The sequence below is a fragment of the Trachurus japonicus genome, chromosome 3, assembly GCF_045865225.1.
Source record: "Trachurus japonicus isolate A0001 chromosome 3, Traja_1.0".
In the NCBI taxonomy this organism is placed as follows: domain Eukaryota; kingdom Metazoa; phylum Chordata; class Actinopteri; order Carangiformes; family Carangidae; genus Trachurus; species Trachurus japonicus.
The window spans coordinates 12,316,904-12,343,094 of NC_140909.1; the positions used below are offsets into that span (position 1 = coordinate 12,316,904).

Below are 26,191 nucleotides of genomic sequence, written 5' to 3' on the forward strand. Positions count from 1 at the left end.
TCGCCTTCACTGACCACTTTAATATCAAACTTTCAGTCCCTAGAAATCATAGCACTTCAAAGATGTGTGATCGAAACACTAGATATGAACGTTTACAGTACAAAAAAAAAAAAAAAGTCCAAAGAAATAGAAAGAAAGAAGAAAAAAAACATTTCCTTCCTGTCATGATTTTTTCCCCGGGCGGCATGTTGATTATTTCCACCAATCAGAGCGCGTCTTGCTTTCCGCTCAGCCAATCAGAGGCCAGGAAGTTCTCACAGTGTCAGTGGGTGTGATCTCTCAGGAAGAAGCGTCAGCGAACAATATAACAAAAAGTTTTAAGGTAAGTTTGTTTCCGACTTTAACTAAAGTTTAACCTCACGCTCAGTCTGAACGACGACACGTTTGTCTGCTCCCGAGTCTCGCAGCTGCTCAGCGGACACTTGAACGGTTTGTTTTTGACGGTGTTTTTACGGCAGTTGTGTCTGCTGTACGTGAGCTTTTTTACCCACAGCAACCGTAGCTATAGCCCAAAACACACACTACTACACTACACTAACACGCCAACACACACACACACACACACACCACAAAACCTTCATGTTTTCACCTTTCTGGTGTCTTAAGGTGTGAAATGTGAAGTTTACAGAGCAGACAAACCGCTGCACTGGTGTGAAATAAGTAAAAACAAGAAGAAAGAGAGAAATCTCAGTTGCCTAGTGCAGGTAACTAAGGTGGATTGACGTCCTGTCGTGAGGCTCCTGTTGACCACCACTGTGTGTGTGTGACAGTTTTTATTATTTACTAACTAACAAATGAGTTTCACAATACACTACTTATTGATTTTGGATAATATTTACGGATTCTGGATACGATTTAATGTTGTTGTATGGATAGTAGTACTATTTAATGATGAGTTTTACAATGGGTCATGGTACACTAGGCCTATTTATTGATTTTGGATACTGTATAATCACGTTGTATGCCTTTGATTGGTCCCTATGTCTTGAGCTAGGGAGGGGAGGGGAGGGGAGAGCCGATGGACTAACTACTGACCCAACCCACATTATTAGTGCTACAGTTTCAACTTATTCAATGTTTTATACTGCTCATAAATGCTAGAAGGCATCAACTCTATGGAGTAATGAATCAAACCTGCTGCCAACTACTTCTCTGTTCATTAACTAATCAATTCATCTACTCATAGCCTCTCTTCTCTACAATACTAGTTGGTTAAACTGAGTAAATAATAAAACTTGAAGAAGTGGTGGCACATGCTGAGTTGTGAAGGAGGACAAAGTACTCAATGTTGACTTTGTTTTATGGCTCACTTCACAAAAAAACACAAACACTAACGTGTTTCGGCACACGGTCTTATTCATAGTGTTTCAGGTTTACAAATTTCTTTCCAACTATATATACATGTGCATCTCAATAAATTAGAATATCATGGAAAAGTCCATTTGCAGTAGTTCAAGTATTTCAGGTATTTCAGAAGGCCAACATTTCCATATTAAAAATGCTTTCTTTTAACTGGTCTTTTGTAATATGTATATATATTTTTTAGATACTGAATCGTAGGTCTTCATTAAATGTAAGCCATAATCATTACAATTATACGAAATTAAATAAATAAAGACGTGAAACGTTTCATTCTGTGTGTAATGGATCTATATACCGTAATGTATTAGTTTCACATTTTGAATTGAATTACTGACATTAATAAACTTTTCCATGATATTCTAATTCACTGAGATGCTCCTGTACACAGTTGAAATGAAATTTGTAAACCTGAAACACTATGAATAAGGCTGTGTGCTGAATCGCATTAGTGTTTGTGTTTTCTTATGATGTGAGCCATTAAACAAAGTCATTTTTGAGTACTTTGTCCTCCTCCACAACTCAGGATGTGCCACCACTTCTTTAAGTTTTATTATTTACTCAGAAACCAACTAGTGCTGTAGAGACAAGAGAGGTTATGAGTAGATGAATTGATTAGTTAATGAACAGAGAAGTTGTTGGCAGCCAGCGGGTCTGATTCATTTCTCCATTGAGTTGATCCCTTTTAGCATTAATGAGCAGCAGAAAACACTTGATAAGTGGTTTGTAGTTGAAACTGTCAACTATAACTCAGCCTGTGATCACCCGTTAGTTGGCTGGTGTGTAAATGGTATTGTTAATATTGTAATAGGCTAATAACTATAATGAGTTTTGTTGATTCTGAGTGCTTCACAGTGTCCTGCACCAGCCCTACATGAGCTTATAAGACACTAATCAATAATCAAGAAGACCTCAAAGCAACTCATGATTTAACAGATTTCTATAAAAGTTCAAAGGAAAACATTTCAGAGCAATCAATTTCAATCTTCTTCACAAATTGGATGTAATGATTTCCCTCTTAAATATCATGTTTTTACTAGAAATCTAACAAAAACAAAAGTCTCCTTCTCAAATCACCAACTCAACACGTCACCAACAACATAAATCTGTGTTTTTACTTACTTTGATTTACTAACTTAAATAGATATTTTTTACAAGTTGCTGCACAGCCAACAACAAAACAGTAATGTAATTGTAGTAATGTAAAGTAATAAATAACACGAGTCACAATTCCAGTAATACTGCACATTGATAAACACAGATTCATATTCTTGTATTGTGTTAGAAATCATTCATTAAATGTTTATATACCAATCAGAAATGCTCACTTAAAGTAAAGTGTAACCTACTAGAGCTGTGATCCTTTAAAGGATTGTTGCATTTTATAACACGTCGTCCGTGTTCGTTGAAAGCTGCATGAGTGTAAAGACGTCTCCTCCTCCTCCTCCTCCTCCTCCGTCCCCTGTATAATTGATTGTCTAACCTTCAGCCAAAGTCAACACAAGGCTTCAGCTGTCTTAGTTAGACAAATGTGGTGCATATTTCTAAAGTCACTGTCCTGTTTAGTGGGACGACTCCTCCTCTGTGTTTCTCTCTGCAGCTCAGCAAGAAGAAAGTCTATTAATAGATAAAGGGAATCTGAAAAAAAACACAAAAAAAAACTAATTTTGGAAGATGCTGACTTGATTTGTCTAACACAGATGACTTGACGCCTCGTATTAACTTCAGCTGAAGTTTTAAATCCACTTTTAAAGGCGTAAAACCTGTTTTGCTTTTGTGTTGATAATTTTTTCCTGTTGTTGGTTAACTGATTGATTATCCACACTGAAATAATCAATCAGTTATTGATTATTTCAGTGTGGATCCTTTTGCCTCAAGGCGGGTGTTTCTCTTTGTGGCCAGTGTGGACAGTGTGATACCAACTCTTTCTATGTATATTCAGCGTATATAATATACTCTAGTCTATATGAACTGGGGCACCTTAGATAATTTGTCTTCAGTCAGAAATGCCACTTATTTGCTTGTCTTGTTTTCAAATGTGAGGAGATGCTTTTCTCTGATCATTATAAACGGATCATTTTGGGGTTTTTGACTGGTTGTCGGACAAAAAGATTAGTTTGAAATATGTCAGCTACGATTCGAAAACTGTCACAGCATTGTGACATTTTATAAGACGACATGCTCCAGCTCAAATAAATAGACACTGAAATAATCATAATTTGTCCGCCTGGTGGGTGAGTTTACTTTATTTCAAGCCTAATTTACATCTGGAGCTCTCAAACAAAACAAGTCGGTGTAAAATTAAACTCAAAGATGCGATATTATTAGTTTGTTGAAGCAACTTCTTGCTGTGAATTAATTATATTTCCACCTAAATGTCAGACGAGCTGTCCAGGGAATACTAGAGATTGTCTTTTGGCAGCAAAAGCTAAATGATATATTTTAAGCTCCTGATGATCACTTAATCCTCATACAGCTGGTGAATTAATCTCACAGTATACTTCCAGAGTACCGGTAGATAGGATAGCATATAATTACATACTGGTACTAAGTTGTGGAGATTCCTGCAGACCCAGTGGCCAGACATACTGTGTATTAGTGAAATATGAGGACATGCGTATAATCCAGCTCAGAGGATGCTCTTTCCACGCAGAGCGATGTGCATCCTGTGCATGGAGACAACACCAACCAAGAGAGACCAAGCGGGCTTCAGTGGTTCATCCAGAGCGCAGGAGTTAGGGGCTGGACTCGGGGGGGAGGGGGGAGAGAGGAGAGGGGAGGGCTGAGATTAAACATGTTTTTATGTAATGAGGGTTTCAAAGGGAGGTTGGGGTAAAAAGGATAAGGTGGAGTGAGGCCACACAACCACCACCAGGGACCACTAGGACAGAAGAAGTGGTTTAAACTCCAGGAATAAACATCATTTTGGATGTTTCTGGTCCTGGCTAACATTGGATTTAATGAGGAGGAGGTTATATGACTCATTTCCTCATCACTTTGGTGAGAAGTCATTGGAAATCGTTTCTTTCTCCGAAGGAAGTGCATATTTAACGTTTTAGTTCACCATCATGTCTCAAGTCCAGTATTTTTTTATTTAACCTAAAAAGTATCTGATGAACAGATGTGGCTTTGTAACTTGGATGTTTTTATCACCACTTATTTCTTCTTATTGTATTTATTATTTATTATTAATCTTTTTCATGCATAACAAACAATTTAATAGAGCCACAGGTGACGGCTTGTGTTTAAAATAGTGTAAATTTAGTGACTTTACAGTGACAGAAAGTGGACACAAGTTGAAAAAATTGACTCTTTGGTAACTTCGTCAATTATAATTCTAGTGATCGACCAATCAATTAATCATCAAACGCATCATCATGCCCCATAGAAACCCACTGTACCTGCCTGGGTCCCTCAAAAGTCCGTTCTGAAATATTATCTAATCTGATCTTAATCTTTTGGCAGTTGGTCTTTTGGGGGTTTCAGTTTTTTTTAATCTCATAATCTGTTATGGTTATAGTATTATGTAATAATAGCACTTATAATAAAAATAAAAAAATCCTTCAACTTTGTTATAAAAGGAACAAAACAAGTACAGTCGCTCAGAATAAACTCAGGTTTATTGATCAGCCCCCCTGTACAGAGGATACCGAACTGAAAGTCAAATGGGAAAGAATTTAAAAAATATATAAATAAATAAATAAATAATTAAAAGCCACGAAGTTATCACACGCTCATGTACACACAGTGAAGGATTAAGTCGATAGGTGTTGTAGCGAAAAAGTGAGTTGGCTTTGAAACCTGAGAGTCAGACAGTAGAAATTGTCCTGATTTTTCTGTGGAGGTGATAGAAGACGCTCCCGACATTAGAGAGGGTGGTAACCTTCGAACCTTCAGATGTCCCTGAGTCACAGGAGGCTTTTAAATAACAAAAAGTTTAAAAAAACCCTTGGGGTCTTAACTTTGTAGCTGTGTGAACAGTTAATGGCTCTTTTCTCTTCAGGTTTACACAGTTCTCCATTGAGAAAACACAGATACTGTCGCGGGCCAATGACAAAAACCGGCGTGTTTAGCCCCAGTCGTCGTCGTTAATGTATGATGTTATGAAGAGGAACAAACAAAGACGGGATAATGATTCTTCTCCCAGAGGATTTTACATAAACTCTGACTCAGACTAATGCGTCTTTGGCTTTAACCCATGATCGTTCTACACGTTGAGTGTCTTTGCAGACTTGTGTGTTGTTGTGTCTGTTGTCGTCCAGTCTGATCACAGGAGGGTTAAACACAGCGCAGGACTCAAAAGACACAAAACCCTCAAGTACATAAACACTTTTCTCCCATCTATTACCATTCACTTCACTTTAAATAACTTATAAACATCTGAACTGAAGATGTTGCACTCACACACTCATAAAGATCCACACACATCACTGTCGTCTTAATAGTCCAGTTAATTTATCAGGTAATTAACACAGGTCTGGTCTCTGTGAACTCATGTACTTCATCCTTAAACCTTTATTTATTCATTTATTTATTTATTATTTCTTTCTCTGTTATGATTAGTTTACATTGAGTGTTTAAGGTCTGAGGGTTGGGTTACATAACATGTCTGATATAATTGTTGATGCCACTGCTTATAAAAAAAGAAAAGAAAATATAAATAAAAACATTTGATCACACACACACACACAAAAAAAAAAAGATTTTTAACCCTTGTTCTCCGTCTGTTTTTACAGAAGATGGCCGACAAGACAGTGGATCGTGGGCCGTGGACGGGCTGTGCAGTCATGTTCCTGCAGTCGCTCTGTCCCGACGTCAACCTGCTGTCGCTCTACAAAGACCAAGAGGGAAAGTTCATCGTTTTCAAAGTCATCAAGCTGACACTTCGAGGTAACGCCGCCACTCTAGTTCGTCTCTATTAGAAGCACTTAGTAGTTACATAAGTACATTTTCTTGGATGGCAATGTTTTTTTTTTGGTAACACTGTACTTTAACGGGTGGGTGCATAGCACATTCATAAGGCATGACTCAGCGTTCATGCATCGGGTTACATTGTTACTTGTTACTTCCTTGTTACACATGGAGTAACAAGCTGGGATTTCTTTTCAAAATAAAAGTCCCCTAATTGCACCTGGAAATACAAGAACAAAATACCCTGATTCAGCATTCAATTGTTCATTAAGGCCTCATAACACAGTCACGAATGCATAGTGTGTTACCCAGATGTTTTCATCAAAGTCCCTTTATCACACCTGGGACAAAATACCAACTCAGTATTTCACTACAATGGTGTAAAAAAGACTTCATTATTATATGTAAACCATCCATGAAAGGTTTACAAATAACTCCTAGCCTTATTATGAAGCCTTCACTGACCACATTGTAAAGTGGCGTACAAAATTACATGCAAAAGCTATTCATGAAATAGTCATAAAAATATAATTTTTCCCCCGGGGGTGCAATTAGGGGATTTTTATTTTGAAAAAAAAATCCCACTTAGCAATGTAACTCAATGTATGAACGCTGAGTCATGCCTTATGAAGCTGTCCTGAACGCATTATGAACACCTTATGAAAGGTCTCTTATCAATGGTCTGTGCACCCACCAGTCAAGTAAAGTGTTACAGTTTTTGTTTTTTAATGAGTGTTTCCCTGCTGTGGTCAGACTCTGCAGGAGGTCTGGGGGGCTACGAGATCCTGAAGGTCCACGACGCCGATCCCTTCCTGGGGGTGGAGGTGAAGTTCGTGGACGTTGCGGCGTGTCAGCAGTTCCTGGAGAGCTACAGCTCCGGCGCCGTGAGCCAGTCGCTCTGCCAACACGCCTGCCGGCTCCTCGCGCCGTCCCAGGAGTTCACGGTGGAAACGCAGCTGAAGGCCGGGACGCACATCCTGGACCTGTGTCTGGACCAGCTGGACCTGTGTCTACAGCACATCCACCTGTCACAGGTGCGCTCAGCCCCACACTGCACTCACCTTCACATCAGTAGAGAGAGTGACTGTATCCAACGCTCCTCCGTCGTTTGTAAAGCGTGTCCAAGCTAATTTCCGTCAGTACGATAAATAGTAATTTTGTGACTGTTGAATAAATTAAATTCAACCTTTATTCCCGCACTGTACAGCCTACACATGACACGATACATACGTTTAGTGATGGGGCCGTTCAGTAATATTATGTATTCTTCTGTAACACTTTATAATAAGTACACACTATTAAGCATTAGTTAGTCATTAAATAATGAATTAATTATTTATAAACATGAATACTCATTAGTATGTAGTTTATAAACACAGTTAAAAATGTTTTACTCATCATTTATAAGCACTAACTGTATAAACGATATACTAATGAGTATTCATGCGTTATAAATGAAGAATTCAGTATTTATTAATGCTTAACTAATGTTTAATAGTGTGTATTTATTATAAAGTGTTACCTATTCTTCTATGTTAAAAATATCATGTAATTCTACCGATGGAAATTTGCTTGGACACACTTTAGTTGGCATGGATGACCTGGTTTCTTAGAGTGTGCCATGAAGCTTAGCAATAAATGTTAAATTATTAAAAAATATAACATCCTATAATAATCACATTATTTTTAAGTCGAAGCTTAGTGTTTATACTGTTTCCGACAGGTTACTAGACTGTAAAACATCATATTGTGATAACAAGGGCAGATAGTGTGATTGTCGTTTCAGTTTGAAAGGTCATTTTTGTTTTTCGTTTTCACTTTTTCATTGTGTGATTTTTGTTTAATCTTGCACTAAACAAACATACATCAAACAAACACGTCGACACGTAATGTCCTGAAAATATGAGTTGTCTCTGTACTGTACTTGTTTTCATGACAGCGTTATGACACGTTTTACCTTTTATCAAAAAAAAAAAAGAAAAAAAAAGGCAGCTTCTGTGATTTGGATATTGCACTTTGCCATATTGCAGTTTTGATTACACTGCGGTTAATTGTGCAGCCCTAATAGACGACACTGGAAAATGTAGGTCCCAGAGCTCAACCTCAGCGCAGCAGAGCAGCAACGGCGATAAAAGTGATCACACCTGTGATATCTATCTAGTTTAATCTAAGTGTGTGAACAAGGCTGTAAAAGAAGCTGTGAAACCACCAGAGGTTCGTCAGTGTCGCCCCGGGTTGTGTCTAACACATCACAGCCCCACACGGTCTGGAAGTGGAGAGACAGAGACAGAGACAGAGACAGAATCCAGAGAATCAGAATAACTTTTATTTTCAGGTAGTCGTTGTTGCACGTACGAAGGAATTTGTCTTGGTAAATCAGTGTAAGGAGCAAAGAGAAGTAAAGATTGTTAAAGTAAAGTATATAACAACTGTATTCAATCACAATAGGCTTTATGCACAGCTCCACTACTTCCTGAACTTTAGCCAGCTCCTTTATTTCCTGGAGCTGTGCATAAAGCCCATTGGATACAAATTAGCACAAAGTAAAGAAGAAAACAATAGTAGAAAAATGTGTACACTAGACAATATATACATAGAGATGTGCAGCCACATTGCAAGTTATAAAGAAGGGACTGTACATTAATAATGAAGGGATCGGTGCCTCTGACTTCATTCAAGGGGATCAGGACGTTGCATTCAAATGTGAGAGAAAAAGAAAGAAGAAAAACCACAAACAGCACAAAAGTACAAGATTAAACTTCACCAATGAACACAAAAAAGAAAACTGATCAATATCAGCAGCTCATTGAGAGTTACAACAACTTGCTCTGGTGTGTTTCCAGTTTTCTGAGGAGGGAGGAGCCTGCGGTGTCCGGACGTTCGCTCAAACATAAACATTATCTGCTCTCAGAGGGAAAATTAACCTGAATGATCCTGTTGTTCATCTTATTCAACCTGAGTGATCTTTGTCTTTTTCAGCCCGAGCGCCTGCGTGACGAGGAGATCGATCGTCTGGAGGAGCAGCTGCAGACCCAGTTCCTCGGCCCCGCGCCGCAGTCGGCCGTCATCACGCAGGAGGAGCCGTCCGTCCCCAGCAACTGCTTCAAGTTTCAGAACAAAGTGTTTGGTGAGTCAAGATTTTCATTTATTTATTTATCTATCTCTGAGTCCTCTGCAGCGTGACCTTTACTCACCAAAAGAGAGTGGAGACTGAAATAGCTTTTATATCAGATCAAGATTTTTTTTTTTTCCTCCTTCAGTTTGAGATGCTTGATGCAATTTAACAGATTCATCTGAAGCCCATATTACACCCTACATCACCTCCAGTCATTTTCCAAAGCACATCATGAGGTTTTAAACTGATTTCCTGTCTTTCAGTCGGCCGCTCGGTTCAGTTTAGTTCAACAATGTGTTGCAGTGAAATAGCAGCGACGAGGTTGTAATATGTGATCTGTGACAGGGAGGAGTGTTGTTGGACGTCCCTTTTCCACAACGTTCGTCTTTACCGATCGACTGACAGCGTATGAAATCGTTGCTGTCGTCAGGTGACTCTCTAATCCGACCGTTTATAAACCGATGGTCAGTCTATGGGGGAGATTAGCGGCTGCAGATAATAATGTATTTGGGCTGCATTGATTTAGGTTTGTGGAGCAGCTCATAATGAACTGTGAAATCAGCATTAACTGATGAGGCACTACAGGGTCTCGAAAGTGAATTTGATTTTCTTGTTTAATTGATTTACGGTTTTAGGTTTACATTCAGCTTCTGTCTGTCAAGGCCTCGACAGTCCGTGACATTTACAGTGTAAATGTAAACGGCCTTGGATTTATATCGCATTTTTATTAGTCTCACATGACCACTACTAGTTTCATTCAGCCATTTACACACATTCATACAGTGAATCTGCCTATGGTACATTCTTGCACATTTCTATGTATCAGTCAACAGTAATCAGGGCTCCAGACTGCCTCTAAATGGAGGCATTTTGTCCCTAAAATTTCAGACAGTGTAAGTACATTTTTCATCTACTTGCACATGTGCAACCAGTAAATTTCCCTCTTTTTTTTAAAAACTGTTTAAACGTGGAAGGGGCGACTGAAGGAATCTGTCGTCACAGGTTTCAGGCCAATGTGTGTCAGGATCATGAATGAAGGAAATGTCAACATTTGCTTTGCAAGTTGATTCACGGTGTACGCCCCTAAATTTTCAGCTTATGCTCCTAAAATTTTAGTTTTAAAGGGATAATTCAACATATTTGGCAAATTGGCCATTGCCATAATCCCTATAGTCATAGCAGTAGGTTCGTTACCTTTAATTATCGGTGCAAGCAATTTTTAGAACAGCGGAGCAGAGCCGCGAGCTGCTCAGAGCTACGCTACGGAGGCTCATGGGATTTCTTGGTTTCCTTCATCAAACTCATCAAATACACAATCCAACAACTCCAAAACGCTCTCGTGGACAAGTATTGAGCTGCACATTCACCACGCTATGAGATAATAACAGAACATTATGAGACAAAGTTGTTTTCAAGGCAAACGCAGAGACTGCTTGCCGAAAGACTGCTCCCGATGGGAACGTGCATCAGCGGTTTTGCATGAATTTACCTCTAAAACAACTCTATCTCGTAATGTTCCGTTATTATCTCATAGCGTGGTGAATGTGCAGGTCACAACTTGTCCACAAGACCTTGTTGGATTGTGTATTTGATGAAGGTTCAAGGTTCAAGGTTCAAGAAATCTTTATTGTCCCCGGGGGGCAATTTGCAGCCGCGCGAGCAACAAAACAACAGTAAAATACAGAACAGTTACACAACGATGACATGGAACTAATAATCAAAAGAACGACGATGGAATACACAACAAAGACACGGGACAACAATCGACAATCATCAATCAAAGTGCAACACTGGATAAAAACAGAGAGAGTTAAAGTGACCACAGTGCTAATCAGACCAATGGCCACTGGAACCCAGGATTTTTAAAATCTATTTGTCCTGCATCTCGGCACATGAATTTATTTGATGAGGGAAACCAAGAAATCCCATTAGCCTCCGTAGCGTAGCTCTGAGCAGCTCACAGCTCTGCTCCGCCGTTCTAAAAATAGCTTGCACCGACAATTAAAAGTAACAAACCTACTCCTAAAACTATAGGGATTATGGCAATGGGCCCATTTGCCAAAATGTTAAACTACCCCTTTAAGGGGCAACTGTGCTCCTAGTAAACCTCACGTTAACTTTGTTGTGTGGGATTCATGAATTGATGACAGGAATGTGGGGAAATATACCATTAGATTTATATTTACTGACATTTCTTAGGTGCATTTAAAGGGACAACGAGGAGTTTCTATTCGGTTATAAAAAAGTCTCACGTTAATGTGGATGAATCTCCGCTACCCACACTTGTTAATGGGCCCATTTTCGATAAATATATAGTGTGTAGTGTGAAAACGCTTCGCTTTTCCAAAACTCCTCGTTATCCCTTTAAAGAGGAACTGTGCAAGTCCGGTCACTTTTCTGCTATTTTGCTAACCCTCCTGTGCATTTGTTTTCAACGAAGAGGGCAAGAAAGCCAATCTATGGAGTGGTGGATAACGTTATATATCGATGTTACAACGTGTATATTTGTGTAGTTTAATCTGTCATAAACAAGAGATTTTAGGTTACGGGGTGCGTTTGTTGAGACGAGATCTTGCAGCGTTGGTTTTCAGTCAAGAGACGCAATAAGTGACACACGCGTAGAAGACGGAGAGCCTCCATTCTCCAAGCCATTTATTAAACCCAAACAATTACTCCAAAGCTGTTTAATTAAGGTAAAAATGTAGCATAATTAAAATACGAATCCTGCATCCTGTTCTTCTCTAAGCAGCAAATATTAGGTCAGGTAGCACGCCGGCGCCACGAGAGCTCAAATGTGTGATGCCTCTGCTCCCTATGCGCTGTCTCTGCCCACACTGTCCTACCCAGTGAAGACGTGAAATAAAAGAAACCGTACTTCAAATATAATGATGTTCGTCTGCCTCTGTGCCAATTATTCCCTGTACTGCATGATAATACGTCAGTGTTGTGTGTTTGTTCCGCTGTCCCCAAGTGGCTCTGATGCTTTTGTTCATGGATAAAAACTGCTGCTACTGTAACGTGGGCGCCACTGTAGGAAATCTGTTAATGTCCTTCAAGGTTAAGGTCTATAAGTCTGCATGCCATTTATTCTGGGAAGTGTTTACCATTTAGACATTCAATCACTGTCATCTTTAATCCCAATTATGTCGGGCTTACATTAAATGTTTTTGTTGTTTTCTCCGTCCTTTCTTTTCACCCCGTGACCCGCCTGTCAGAGGACCGGATGCTGACGGGGGCAGACGTTCAGAGCTTTTCCAACGGAGTGGGCCGTCAGTGGAAACACGTAGGGAGGGCCCTGGGGAAGAGCTGCCGCGCCCTGAAGGGCCCGGCCATCGACAACCTGGCCTACGAGTACGAGAGAGAAGGGCTGTATGAGCAAGCCTATCAGCTGCTGAGCCGCTTCATCCAGGCGGAGGGGAGAGCGGCCAAGCTGAGCCGGCTGGTCAAAGCGCTGGAGGACTGCAAACTGACCAGCCTGGCTGAAAACATACTGGACATGTAACCACCAGAGTCAACACACAACTCTGTCGCCTTTTTTGTTTTTGTGTGTGTGTGTGTGTATATGTGTGTGTGTGTGAGTCTCCTCCCTGCACGAGGAGGAGGAGGAGGAGGAGGAAGAGGTCGACTGGTCCTGCCTGCTTTTATATACGAATGTGTTTGTCCTCGATTGATTGTCATCCTCACGTTTAAAATCATTCCTCTACATGTGTGTGGGAGTGTGTAAGTGTGTGTGTGTGTGTGTGTTGGGTGGGATGCAACATCTGTGTGAGAATTGAGTGATGTGATTTTTTTTTCTTTCTTTTTTTTGTTTGCTTTTCAATGACTAGTATTATTGATTATTGTTTTCATTTAGATGAAATGATCTGTTATCACTGTTTAAAAAAAAAAGAAAAGACGCTGTCCCGAGTTTAAAGCACTGTATAAACGGTCGTGTACCTCCTTTTTATTTCTGCTTTAAAAGTCCATTTACACAAGAAACAAGTCGGATCTTGTTACTAATGAGTGAACAACTGAAGGTTATTGATTTTTTTTTTTCTACAAAATGGGTTCATACAAATTAAATGGTTGTAAAAAAATAAAAAAAAGTGTTCATGTTTGTGTTTGATGCATTAGTGTAATTAAAATGAAAACATAATTTTGTCAAATTTCCCTCAGGTATAATTTAGTGTTAATCTCCTCCCGGCCCACCATCGCTCCCCGTCCGTCCGTCCGTCACTCCCCCACACGTGCACCAGCTCATATGATTGAACTGCTGATTACTGATGATGTGTGTGTGTGTGTGTGTGTGTGAAAGCTTCAGGGCAGAAAGGTGGAGGTTGGAGCATAGGTGTGTGTGTGTGTGTGTGTGTGTTGTGAGGTTTTATCTCTGCCTGGTCGTCAATGAGCAGATTCACTGATGGATCAAGTCTCTGCCGGTTTCATTCAGAGACCACCACACTGCTGTGAAAAAAAAAAAAAAAAGCCCAACCCCCATTTTTACTCCACTTGACCGTGTCCGTCCAGATGTGATGTGTGGATTAGAAGCTTTTATCACACACAAACACTTATTTCTGCTGCATGGTCCGACCGCTGCCCCCAGAGTGGACACACACACACACACACAGTTTTTATAAGTTGTCATAAATACACACACATCTCAGTTAATATATCGGCTGTAACCAGGGCTGTAACTACCACTGAAGAGACGAACGACGGTGACAGATTTTTAACGTCATAATCTACCAAGCTGTGGTCGATTATGACTTCATTATATATTAATATTTATGTAAATGTTGCACACTTTGTTTTTTCTCTCTCTCTCTCTCTCTCTCTCCACATATAACACATCATGCTGCTCGGAGGAGATGCTACTAAATATAGACTTGTTTTAAATCATGTTTTACATCTGTTCCTATAAACCCATGATAGTTTTTTTCCCCCTCATTATTCACAACAGGATTCCCTATATACATTATTTTAAAAAGGATGTTATCTATTATTATCATTATTATTATTATTCATCAGCCACAGAATAGAGAGTTTTATTTGTGTCTTTTTGCAGTGTCCACAACTTAAGACCTACAATTATTAATAGAAAAGTAAAAGAGAGCGGTCTGAAAACATTGTGGCTTTCCCCCATCTCATCTGAGACACCTGTCCCACTCTCCCATTTTATGTCCTCGTTTCCGGGGAGGTGGCTCATCACAACTATGAATATTTGAACAGTCTAATGAAATCATGAACTTCATCTAAACAGTTATTCTCCAGTTCAATGATATTAATGAATGGCTCTAATACCACTTACGGCTCTAATATACCACTTACACTGCTCTTAAATTAACATCCTATCACTGTTACATTAATCAAACTAACAATACGGTGAAGGAAAATGTTTATTATCTCTTTCTGTGTTTTCAGGCTATTATAGGCTGCAAGATTGCTAAATTCTCAATAGATAAATCATATTTTTGTTTGCCTGTTTTCTTTTTACAGCTGTATTTGGGCATGAAAAGCAGTTCAGAGGTGAGATGATTACTGGATCAAAACAAAACAACTACAACATGCAGGCTACAGATATGTATTTACTCTGCATTTAGGACTCTTCTATTAGCTACATGTGAACTCTGAAATATATAAAAAGTAATTAATGTGAAGGAAAATGTTTATTATCTCTTTCTGTGTTTTCGAAAGTAGAATAAAATGTAAATACGAGGGCCGTTGTATAGGGGAGAAAGGTGATGATAACTCTAGGGGCCCAGCGCCCAGTGGGGCCCATAAAAAACCCCAGTAGTCTAATCTTTGTATGACTGATTTATTCTGCGTAAGACCCTGACTAATACTCATAGTACACTGTAAAAACTCAACATCTTTCTAAGAATATTTGTCTTATTTCTTGTCCAAATGTCTCATTTCTAGTCAAAACTAATCTCTTTGCACTTAAAATAAGACTCATTACCTAAAAATTAACTTGTTTTTAGATCATTTTCACTTAAATTCACAATAAATAGAAAAATCTGCCAGTGAAAGTAAGTTTTTTGTGCTTGTAATAAGGAAGAAAAACTTGCCCCACTATCAGATTTTTTCTACTTATTTCAAGTGAAAATATGCTTGAAAGAAGTAAAAAGTGAATAAAAACAAGCTACTTTTAATATGATGTGTCTTATTTTAAGTATAATGAGATTTGTTTTGACTAGAAATTACATTTTGACTAGAAATAAGACAAATATTCTTGCTAAGATACTTGAGTTTTTGCAGTGTAACGCTGCATTAGCATCAAAACAAAGAAGGCTAAATAAAAAACAATAATACATACGTAGTCTAAGAAAAAAAAAGGAAAAGTTAGGGGGAGGGGCCCACTTTAGTATTCTTTAAGGGGACCCGGAATTCCTAGCAACGGCCCTGGTAAATACTAAAGGAGTGGACCAAAAATAACTCCATTAAAACAGGTAGCAATTAAACCAAAACTGTGTAGCCTATATAAAATCTTTAGTTTTTTTTTTCCCTCTTGTATGGCCTAAATTTACCTATAAATAGGCTACTATTCATCTTATATAGGCTCTCTGAAATATATAAAAAGTAATTAATGTGAAGGAAAATGTTTATTAGCTATCTCTTTCTGTGTTTTCTAAAGTAGAATAAAATGTAAATACTAAAGGAGTGGACCAAAAATAACTCCATTAAAACAGGTAGCAATTAAACCAAAACTGTGTAGCCTATATAAAATCTTTAGTATTTTTTTCTCTTGTATGGCCTAAATTTACCTATAAATACTATTCATCTTATATAGGCTGGGGTGCCGAAAAGGGGGGGTAAAGGAGATGGATTCTAGGGGCCCATGATTCAGGGGGCCCTAATGATGATGAAATGATAATACAGAAAAAATAATGACACTAAGTTATTAACTAACATATAATCACAAATGTTTTATTTTCAATGTCCTTTCAACTTTCAACTTTCAACCCCCCCCCACGCCCCCACATTTATGTAAAATGGTTCAGTCCGACTGGATCAGCTGCAATCATGTCAATCAAATGGACCACAGCGATGCTGCAACTCAAATATTTCCTAAAGAGGAGAAGATACACACATGATACTAATTCTTACAAAAAATATGGTTTAAAAAGCATAAACCCTTTTTAAAAATTAGATAGAAGACGTGCAGTAAGAACAGAAGAGAAAATCTGTGGTGTGTACAGCAGACTGATAGTCAAAAATACCATTTAAATGCATAATTGTATGTAAAATAGCATCAAAAAATTTCACCGCTGTGTTGGGGGCCCTGTAAAGATTCTTTTAATGGGGCCCAAAATCCCTAGCGGCGCCCCTGTATATAGGCTCTCTGAAATATATAAAAAGTAATTAATGTGAAGGAAAATGTTTATTAGCTATCTCTTTCTGTGTTTTCTAAAGTAGAATAAAATGTAAATACTAAAGGAGTGGACCAAAAATAACTCCATTAAAACAGGTAGCAATTAAACCAAAACTGTGTAGCCTATATAAAATCTTTAGTTTTTTTTTTCTCTTGTATGGCCTAAATTTACCTATAAATACTATTCATCTTATATAGGCTCTATTATATAAATAAATAATGTTTCTATAGATGACTGTGCTGTGCAGCAGACTGCCACTGAGCGCTGACAGGAGGAGGAGGAGGAGGAGGAGGAGGAGGACATCTTCATCTCCTCCTCCCATGTGAAGTCGCGTCTCTCTCCGCTGTGAATAATGTTTCACAGGCCGTGATTAAACCCCGGCTGCTCTGACGTCAGCCAGATTGTCTGCGGTAGGTAGGTGAGTGAGTCTCGCGCGGACACGGACTCACTCCACTGCCTCGCTCTCCTCGTGCTCTCGCGCCCCTCCTCGCGGGGCCTCCTCCTCCTCCTCCTCTTCTTGCGTGCGTGAACACATACGATGAAATCGCTCGCGCTCGCCGCCGCCGCCGCCGCTTCTGTCATCATCATCATCACCAGCGCCGCCCTGTAGAAGAGAAGAGAAGAGGAGATAGAGAGAGAGAAGAGAAGAGAAGAGAAGAGAGATAGAGAGAGAGACACCCCCTCCCCACCTAACAACAACCCCAACCCCGTAGGCTCGAGCACAGCACAGCACAGCACAGCGACCCCACCCCCCCAACCCCCTCTGCTGCTCTGAGAAGAGAGGGGACGACGGATAGAGAGAGAGAGAGAGAGAGAGAGAGAGAGAGAGAGAGAGAGAGACTCGCACTCATCAGAGTCACGGAGAGAAAAAGAAAGAGCGGCTCTTCTGGATCTCGGCTCTTGTGCTGCCCTCAATCCGGTGTGGGGCCTAATGCTGTAGCAGCAGCGCACACACACCGACACCGACCGACCGACCGACCGCGCTGCGCCGCGACGCACACACACACACACACACACACACACACACTGCGCTGATTGAGAGTCGGACGGAGAGAGAGAGAAGACACTAGCAGTAGCAGGGGACCGGGATCGAGACCGACCGACCGGGCGGACAGCAGCAGCAGCAGCAGCAGCAGCAGCAGCAGCAGCGGCTCTAGCAGCTCTAGCAGGGCGCAGCGGAGCGACGACGACGGGATTGTTCATCCGCCTGGAAACATGGGATGTACCCTGAGCGCCGAGGAGCGCGCAGCTCTGGACCGCAGCAAGGCCATCGAGAGGAACCTGAAGGAGGACGGGCAGGAGGCGGCCAAGGACGTCAAGCTGCTGCTGCTCGGTAAGAGAACAGAACAGAACAGCCTTTTGCTTGGCTTGGCTTTGCTTTGCTTCATGCTGCACCTCCTCCTACTGCACCTCCTCCTCCTGCACCTCCTGCTCCAGCGCCTCTATACTGCTCATGGAGGCGCTGGCTGGTTGACTGGCTGCATGGGGCGGAGGTGCCGCTGCTGCTGCTGCTGGTGCTTGGTGCTTGGTGCTCTCCGTGGTACTGATTTCTCTTCTTGCTGCTGCTGCCGGTCGGTGGCTCTCTTATCTTCACTCACTCACTGACTGTGCCCTCTCCGTTTCTCCCTCTCCCTCTCCCTCTCCCCCCTTCTCCCCCCATACAGGCGGCGGAGAGTCCGGCAAAAGCACCATCGTCAAACAGATGAAGTGAGTGTCTTTTTATTTTATTATTATTATTGCTTATTGCAACCATTTATTTACTCGCTCACACTAGCCACCACGGTTCAAGGGGAAGAAGAAAAAAAAAAAAAAAGGCCCAGATTGCGCCTCCCTCCCTCCCTCCTTCCTTCCTTCCTCCCTCCTCCCTTATCTGTGCTACTAAGGCAGGTTGGTTGAGCCGCCATGTTTCGAGAGGCCGTAGCCCCGGAGGAGGAGGTGCCGGTGACTCGAGCAGACAGACAGACAGAGACAGAGAGGGAGAGGGAGAGACGGAGAGAGGGAGAGAGGGAGAGACGGAGAGAGGGAGACAGGGAGGGAGGGAGGAGGCCGCACCGGTGCGTCCCAGGGCGCTGTTCAATGCCCCGGTGCTGAAATGTGGTTAACGAGGGTTTGACTCGACTACAGGGAAAATGTGCGACTGGGGGATATGTGGGTGTTGTTCCTCTCTCTCTCTCTCTCTCTCTCTCTCTCTCTCTCTCTCTCTCTCTGTGTGTGTGTGTTTGTGTTTGTGTGAATTACAGTGAGGTCACTACAGCTCCATTAGTGAATACCTCTGCTTTTAATCTTAATGGCTTTAAGTGCCCGATATCGCCGGGAGTACTTTGCCTATAAAGCGGATTTACGCAGAAATATGGCTTCTAAAACCGCATCTAAACCCCCCCCTCTCCCCTCACCCCCCATCTCACCCCCCCACCTCTGTCTAAGCTAAATCACTCTTTGATGTTTTTTTTTTCTTTTCTTTTTTTAAATCACTGTTGTTGTTTTCTCTAAACCTCTTAGTTAAGTTTCTAGATGTTTCAGTCAGAAAGGAGCCAGGTCCATTGTATATTTTGTCCTAGGAAGCATCTCTATCCCTCTCTATCCCTCTGTCTCTCTCTCTGTGTCTCTTTCTGCCTCCATCCATCCCCGGCCTGCACTGCACCGACTGCGCCCTATAGCTGCTGCCTCCTCCTCCTCCTCCTCTTCCTCTTCCTCTTCCTCCTCCTCCTCCTCCTGCTGTTTCTCTTCGTCTTCTTGCCTTCACCTCATTACCCTCCCCGTGGTCTCTGGTTGTCCATAACTCAGTGGCTTTGCCCTGCAAGATATAGGCTAGTGTTTACAAACACTCCTCATGGTTTGTTTTAGGAGCAGATGGATTGTTTTTTTGTTTTTTTTCTACTACTACACACTGCAGGTCGTAAAGTTTAGATATTGGATGGTAAATTTAGTCTCTCATCATCATCATTATCATTATCATTATCATCATCATCATCAGAGCATCACATGCTGGTCCAGAGTTTAATGTGTTTGATCCAGTCCTGGCTGAGTTTCGTGGCATTGTGGTTGTGAAAAAGAGGGAAAAAATGAACCTGAAAAACTATTTTAAATAAAAGAAAAGAAACTGTAATAATCAACGCAGCATCACATCAGCTGGAGAAGATGGAGGAGACAACTTCACCGACGGAGGGTGTGTGTGTGTAGTACTCGGTACTTAACCATGCTCGTCAGTTGCAGCTGCAGAAATGTCAGGGCGTCTATTTTTAACACTTTTCAGACTCTGATTGGTCAGGGAAGTTTTCATCCACCACCACCACCGCCGCACGTCCGTCCGTCGTCCGTCGTCCGTCCTGTATATGTGGAGCCGACCGAGGCGGGGATGATAAGTGCATGCAATTAAAAATTAATCTGCAACTATCTTGATCATCTATTAATCGTTGAAGCCGTTTGTTAAGCAGAAGTGGCAGAAACTCACACGTTAAATGTGGATATTTACTGTTTCTGATGACGTCTGTTGTGAAATGTCACGGTGGGCAAACGATTAATCGAGAAAATAACCTTCAGATTAATCGATAATGAACGTGTAGCTGTGTGTTAGTCGCAGCCTGACCTGTATTATTAATCTAAAACCTCTGTCTTTTGGCTTGTGAGGCTCATTCACTTATCATTTACCCTAATTACATGCGTTCCCCCAAGGAAAACGTTCGGCGGAGGCGGTAAAACCTGAACATTTGTCACAGTTACACTGAGTTGATCAATTGATTAACTGACTGACAGAGAATTGCTTGAATTCTTAATTGTTTTAAAGCAAAAAAATACCAAATATTTGCTGCTTTTTGCTGCTTAAACGTGACGACTGGGTGATTTTCTTGAACTGAACGGATACCTGTACGTTTTTGAACTCCTCCGACACCTGAGTGTGGTCGACCTTGGCTATAAAACAACTTTTTATCCTCCAACGCTGAGAGGAAGAGGTAAAAAATCAGCATCCCTTACTGATTTTCCTCATCAATCATTGATCAATTGGGGATTGATTGATGAGAAAGGAAGCAAAGAGAAGCTGGTGAAGTTTATATTCAGGAAGATACGACTGTAGATTTTCTTTAGTGCACGTGAGGTCAGTGTGAGGGAGGGGAGAGGGGGGGTCACAGGTGGATAATTAATGTTGCAGAGATTATCAGGAGTTTAAACTGCGTTGTACTCAATGTAACAGTAGAGTCCTCTTGTGTAGTTGTGTGATTGATTAGTGCTCTGTCTGGTTCCACTCCATCGCCCGTCATTAATTATAAATGGCCTAAATATCACATTACTGTCCAAGTACAGATCACAGACTGAGAACGTGATCAATTTGTGTCCCATTACACACTGACACACTTTAAGATGCATTTTAGGCTGAGATGGAAGAAGAGGAGAGAGAGAGAGAGAGAGCACTTAAGGATGTGTTGTGTGTGTCAAGAGCTCACTGATCCATCAAAAACATGTGGGGCTTTTATTTTGAAAGGGGAATTGTTTAGATCTTCAGGAACATATGGACATATGTGCTTTTTTTTTTTTTTTTTTTTCCCTGTTTTGTCCGAGCTTGTGTTAATATCTGTGTGCGCTCGCCAGGATTATCCATGAAGATGGCTTTTCTGGGGATGACGTGAAGCAGTATAAGCCCGTGGTCTACAGCAACACCATCCAGAGCTTGGCGGCCATCCTCCGAGCCATGGACTCGCTGGGCATCGAGTTTGCAGACAAGGATAGAAAAGTTAGTCTCATCTTTTTTACTCTAATGTATCCCCCTGAACTCAACCTTCAACAAAAAAACAAAAGAAACTAGAGGTTAAAATGTGTTTTCAGGAGAATTTAAGATCCCGTTGCTATAAATCCCAACATCTGTGTGGGTTTAGATGTTCAGTTGTTGAGTGAAAAAAGCCACAACATCATTACATCAGATAACAAACATACAGATATAACTCCACTCCGACCCCCGTGACCTCTTGTCTTTAATGTGTTTTGTCCAGGCGGATGCTAAGCTGGTGTGTGATGTGGTCAGTCGTATGGAGGACACGGAGCCGTACTCTGCAGAGCTTCTCACCGCTATGAAGCGCGTATGGACCGACGCCGGGACTCAGGAGTGTTTCAACCGCGCCCGGGAATACCAGCTCAACGACTCTGCTCAATAGTGAGTAGAGCAACAAAAATAAATACGATCATAAGAAACAAAAAAGAACAAGAACAATGTTTTTTTTGTTTATTTAGTTGTTGTGTTTTCTTTTCGTCTCTCATTTTTGCTCTGTAAGAAGAACTGTAAAATTGTATTGGTAACTAACTCCTGTTTCATCTTTGACTCTCTGGCTGCCAATGAAAAGTTTAAATGAAACAAGAAACAAAACCAGAGCAACAACAACAACGACCTTCCCTTCCAGTCCACAGCGGCACACACGTTATTGATCTTCCCTCCCGTTTGTCACCAGCTACCTGGACAGTCTAGACCGGATCGGGGCGGCCGACTACCAGCCCACAGAGCAGGACATCCTGAGAACCCGAGTGAAGACCACCGGCATCGTCGAAACCCACTTCACCTTCAAAAACCTACATTTCAGGTAGCAAGAGAGTGGAGAGTCCCCTTTTGTTAATTTTGTTTAATGTTTTTGTCTCAGATTAGATTCAGTGAACTGACTTTTTTTTGTGTTGCTTTTTCCTTTTTCTCCCCCGGCCTCCAGGCTGTTTGATGTGGGAGGTCAGAGGTCAGAGAGGAAGAAGTGGATCCACTGCTTCGAAGATGTGACGGCCATTATCTTCTGCGTGGCGCTGAGCGGATACGACCAGGTGCTCCATGAAGACGAAACAACTGTAAGTGTGACTCGACTTTTTTTAAAAAACTTTTGTGATGTTTCACACACGGCGGTCGAGCTGCTTGACCTCAACGACACCGGGCTAACGATTTTAAAATGTCTTTTTTAAATTTTTTTAGTCAATTAACTTTATTTGTACTGAAGAATGGTACATTACAGAATGATATCATAGAAAAGAACAAAATATACACAATGTATATTGCAAATATATATAAGGCCTGGAGTATGACCGATACAGAATGGAAATGAAATAAAGATGGTGCAAAACATAGAAAGAAATACTATAATTAGGATGATAGGATGATACGAAAACATTGAATTTGGAGCACACATCTATCGTCTTTATAGCTTTTGTGTTGCAAAAGGTAGTTATTCAATCTCTTATTTAAAGACACAGACTTAGGGTTTCACTTTTAATTTTAAATTGTCTTAATTTGACCGTTTTCATTGAAACTGATGCCAACGTCTCTCTCCTGATGAGAAAACAGACCATTTCTGGTGTGTGACTGTTTGACTTTGGCCTCGGTGGAGATCTGCACTTAGTCTAGTTCATTTATTGGTCATTTTAAAGTTTCTTTTCCTGCCGTATACATTACATTGTGTGTTTTATGTCAGGAGCTGAAAGGAAAAACCCTCTCTCAGATTTTGTTTATTTGTTTTGTTTCTCACTGATGTTAAATAAAAATCCAACATTGGACAGATAAACCTGCCACATCATCAAAAACCGCACCGCACCGTATCAGTTGCTGCATCAGTCCGGCTGTAAAAAGCTGCTGTGCGGCGTCTCTACAGCTCCGTCTGCCATCGCTGTAACACTAACCTCATTGTTTCTCTTCCTGCAGAACCGCATGCATGAGTCGCTCATGCTGTTCGACTCCATCTGTAACAACAAGTTCTTCATCGACACCTCCATCATCCTCTTCCTCAACAAGAAGGATCTGTTCGCTGAGAAGATCAAGAAGTCGCCGCTGACGATCTGTTTTCCAGAATACACAGGTGAGCGAGTCGCTGCGTGCACACACACTATGGCAAGCGGATTGAACATTTAAAAGCTAAGTTAATTGACTATCCGGAAACGTCTTTCTGACTTGTCGTAACTACATTTTGAATAGTTGGATTTTTCATTCACGATATCTGTAATTCAGTTTTGCCTCTAGTCAAAAAGTACATTTCAGATATCCACAACTACGTTCTTCCTAGGACAAATGACGTCACTTTTGCCTTTACAGATATCTACAACGTCATTTCGCCTAGTCAAAACTTAATTTAAGATATCTGAAAAGGGACATGTAGATATCTTTAATTGAGGTGAATTAAAGATATCTTGAACTGGAATTGTGACTAGTCAGAATCAAATTGTAGATATCTCAAACTGGAATTAGTACTAGTCGTGATTCAGTTACAGATATCCGTAATTCACATAGCGGATATCTGCAACTGAATCATAGATATCTGTAATGACAAACCCCATACACATGAATGAGAAAAGTGACGTCATTTGTCCTAGGAAGAACGTAGTTGTGGATATCTGAAATAACAATTGTGGATAGGAAGAATGTAGTTGCGGATATCGGAAATATTCTTTTAGACTAGGCAAAACTGAGATATCTGCAACACATATCCAGCCTGGCTTTTAAATGTTAAAACGGCTTGCCATACACACACAGCCACACGCCGACGATCAATCCCTCCTTCATGGCCTCATCTCTTCTTCCTCTTCCTCTCTGTTTTTCTCTGCAGGTGCTAATACTTACGACGATGCTACTGCACATATTCAGGTTCAGTTCGAGAGTAAGAACCGCTCTCCCAACAAGGAGATCTACTGTCACCTGACCTGTGCCACAGACACAGGAAACATCCAGGTAGTGTTTGATGCCGTCACTGACATCATTATTGCAAACAACCTTAGAGGGTGTGGCTTATACTGAGGCCTGGCCAAGCACAGAGGTTGTCATGGAGAGTATGAGGTGTTAATAATGATAATTTTGATGATACTTAAACACATAAATATGTAATTCTACACGTCCAAAATGGACCCAAAGAGCTGCCGTCAGACACCACACTGGATTATTGCCATGATTTCTTCCCTTCCTCTCATTTTGATTTCAGTACTATAACAACCCCCGAGTTTTTTTTGTCATATCAAAATGTGTTTTTGAGCTGAATGTTTCTCTTTTATTTTATTTTTTCTTCTTATTCTTTTTTTTTTTTGTTTGTTTTGTTGTTATTGTTGATGAATGTGTCAACAATTGGGAAGAAAAACAGAAGCGGCAGCACCAGAGGTTTTTTTTAATTCAGCTCGAGTCTTGTTTTGCAAAAAAAAAAAAGGAGAAAAATAAAAACCTCAGCGCCGGCCGAAATACATCACGAGGAGTGTGCACTGTCATTTTTAAGCACAACGTGGAATATTGTCCCATTCTTTATGTGACATTTTTTTTAAAAATGTGCAAGTCTCGAGGCGTTTCTAATCTGTCCTGAATACAAACCTCTGGTGCTCCGTTTGAAGAAGCTGCTGTGTGTGTGTGAAGGTGGAGATGATGATTCTTGATGTTGGGGAGGTGCTGTACTCGTGGCTGAGGCAGGGTCATGGTTTTGAAAGAAGGAGGCTATTTTAACTTTCAGAAGGGACAAAGCTCCCCTCTCCTTCGGTCCCACACATGACTGAGTAGCCTGCAGGTCTGTTCCACTCTCTCTCGCTTTCTCTTTTACTTTAAAATACTATGAAAGAGACGATTCTTCTGTTCAGAGTTGGCCGCCCATTGCCACCGGCCACCTCCTGTACCCTGAGGAAAAAACGCCTATCAGCCAATGATATCTCAAATAAAGTAAAAAAAAAAAAAAAAAAAAAAAACACAACATAGAAAAAAAATAAATAAAAAATCATATCGGTGCCAACCATCTGAGAACGACAGATCGGAAAAAAACGACAGGGGATTAGGATCAGAAATCATAGCTCACTCTATCAACTAATATTATTTAAGTAAGAGATATAACATTTTATGATCATCGAATGATTTAATTATTTAACCCTCATGCCCTACATGCCTCCTCCTACCTCCTGAAAAAATCCCGTGCCACATATTTATTTCCTGTCATGAGAAAACTGGGGAGGGGGGGGGAAAGGGGGCGGGGGGAGACTTGACACATGATACCTGTCTACGGTTCAAAAGAGGGTAGAGATAAAAAAAAAACAAAAAACAAAAAGCAGCCGCTCTCCAACGACATCTTGTTCTCTGTGTGGTGCTTTTTACCCTTCGATGTGAATCTGTGTAGAAATAGAAAGACTGCACGAGGAGGAGAACAATGTTATTTAAAGGCAGCGGGTGGGTGGGTGGGTGGGTGGGAGGGTGGTGGTGGTGGTGGGGAGTTGGTTTGTTTTTACACACCCTCTTCTCCTCTGATCAGAAAACAGGGAACCATTATCCCCCCCTCCCCTCCCCTCCCCTCCCCTCCCATCCTCCCCCCTCCTCCTCCCCATCCGTCTGTCACATTTCTCTTTTCACAGAGAAACAAAGTACAGCTCTCCATTTTCACCTGTGCACCCAGAAATTCATCTTCCCACCCCTGTATACTCTTCTTACCCATCACATATCAGCCCCCCTCATCCCCCTCCCCATCCCCACCCCCCCTCATATCCCCCC

The 26,191-nt window shown here is 41.1% G+C and overlaps 2 protein-coding genes across 2 annotated transcripts; both read left to right on the forward strand.

The window, feature by feature from the left end:
- The first annotated feature begins 264 nt into the window (after nucleotides 1–264).
- Nucleotides 265–13,520, forward strand: tradd (tnfrsf1a-associated via death domain). The gene is made up of 5 exons (XM_085762285.1): nucleotides 265–322; nucleotides 6,096–6,249; nucleotides 7,024–7,304; nucleotides 9,250–9,397; nucleotides 12,601–13,520. Exons 2-5 carry the CDS (start codon nucleotides 6,099–6,101, stop codon nucleotides 12,885–12,887), a joined length of 867 nt encoding a protein of 288 aa, XP_085618411.1. The 5' UTR covers nucleotides 265–322; nucleotides 6,096–6,098; the 3' UTR covers nucleotides 12,888–13,520.
- Nucleotides 13,521–17,782: 4,262 nt separating this feature from the next.
- gnao1b (guanine nucleotide binding protein (G protein), alpha activating activity polypeptide O, b) lies at nucleotides 17,783–25,401 on the forward strand. The gene is made up of 8 exons (XM_085762294.1): nucleotides 17,783–18,067; nucleotides 18,399–18,441; nucleotides 21,319–21,460; nucleotides 21,717–21,877; nucleotides 22,170–22,298; nucleotides 22,419–22,548; nucleotides 23,393–23,546; nucleotides 24,291–25,401. The coding sequence occupies exons 1-8, from the start codon at nucleotides 17,950–17,952 to the stop codon at nucleotides 24,476–24,478; spliced, it is 1,065 nt and encodes a 354-aa protein (XP_085618420.1). The 5' UTR covers nucleotides 17,783–17,949; the 3' UTR covers nucleotides 24,479–25,401.
- The last annotated feature ends 790 nt before the right edge of the window (nucleotides 25,402–26,191 follow it).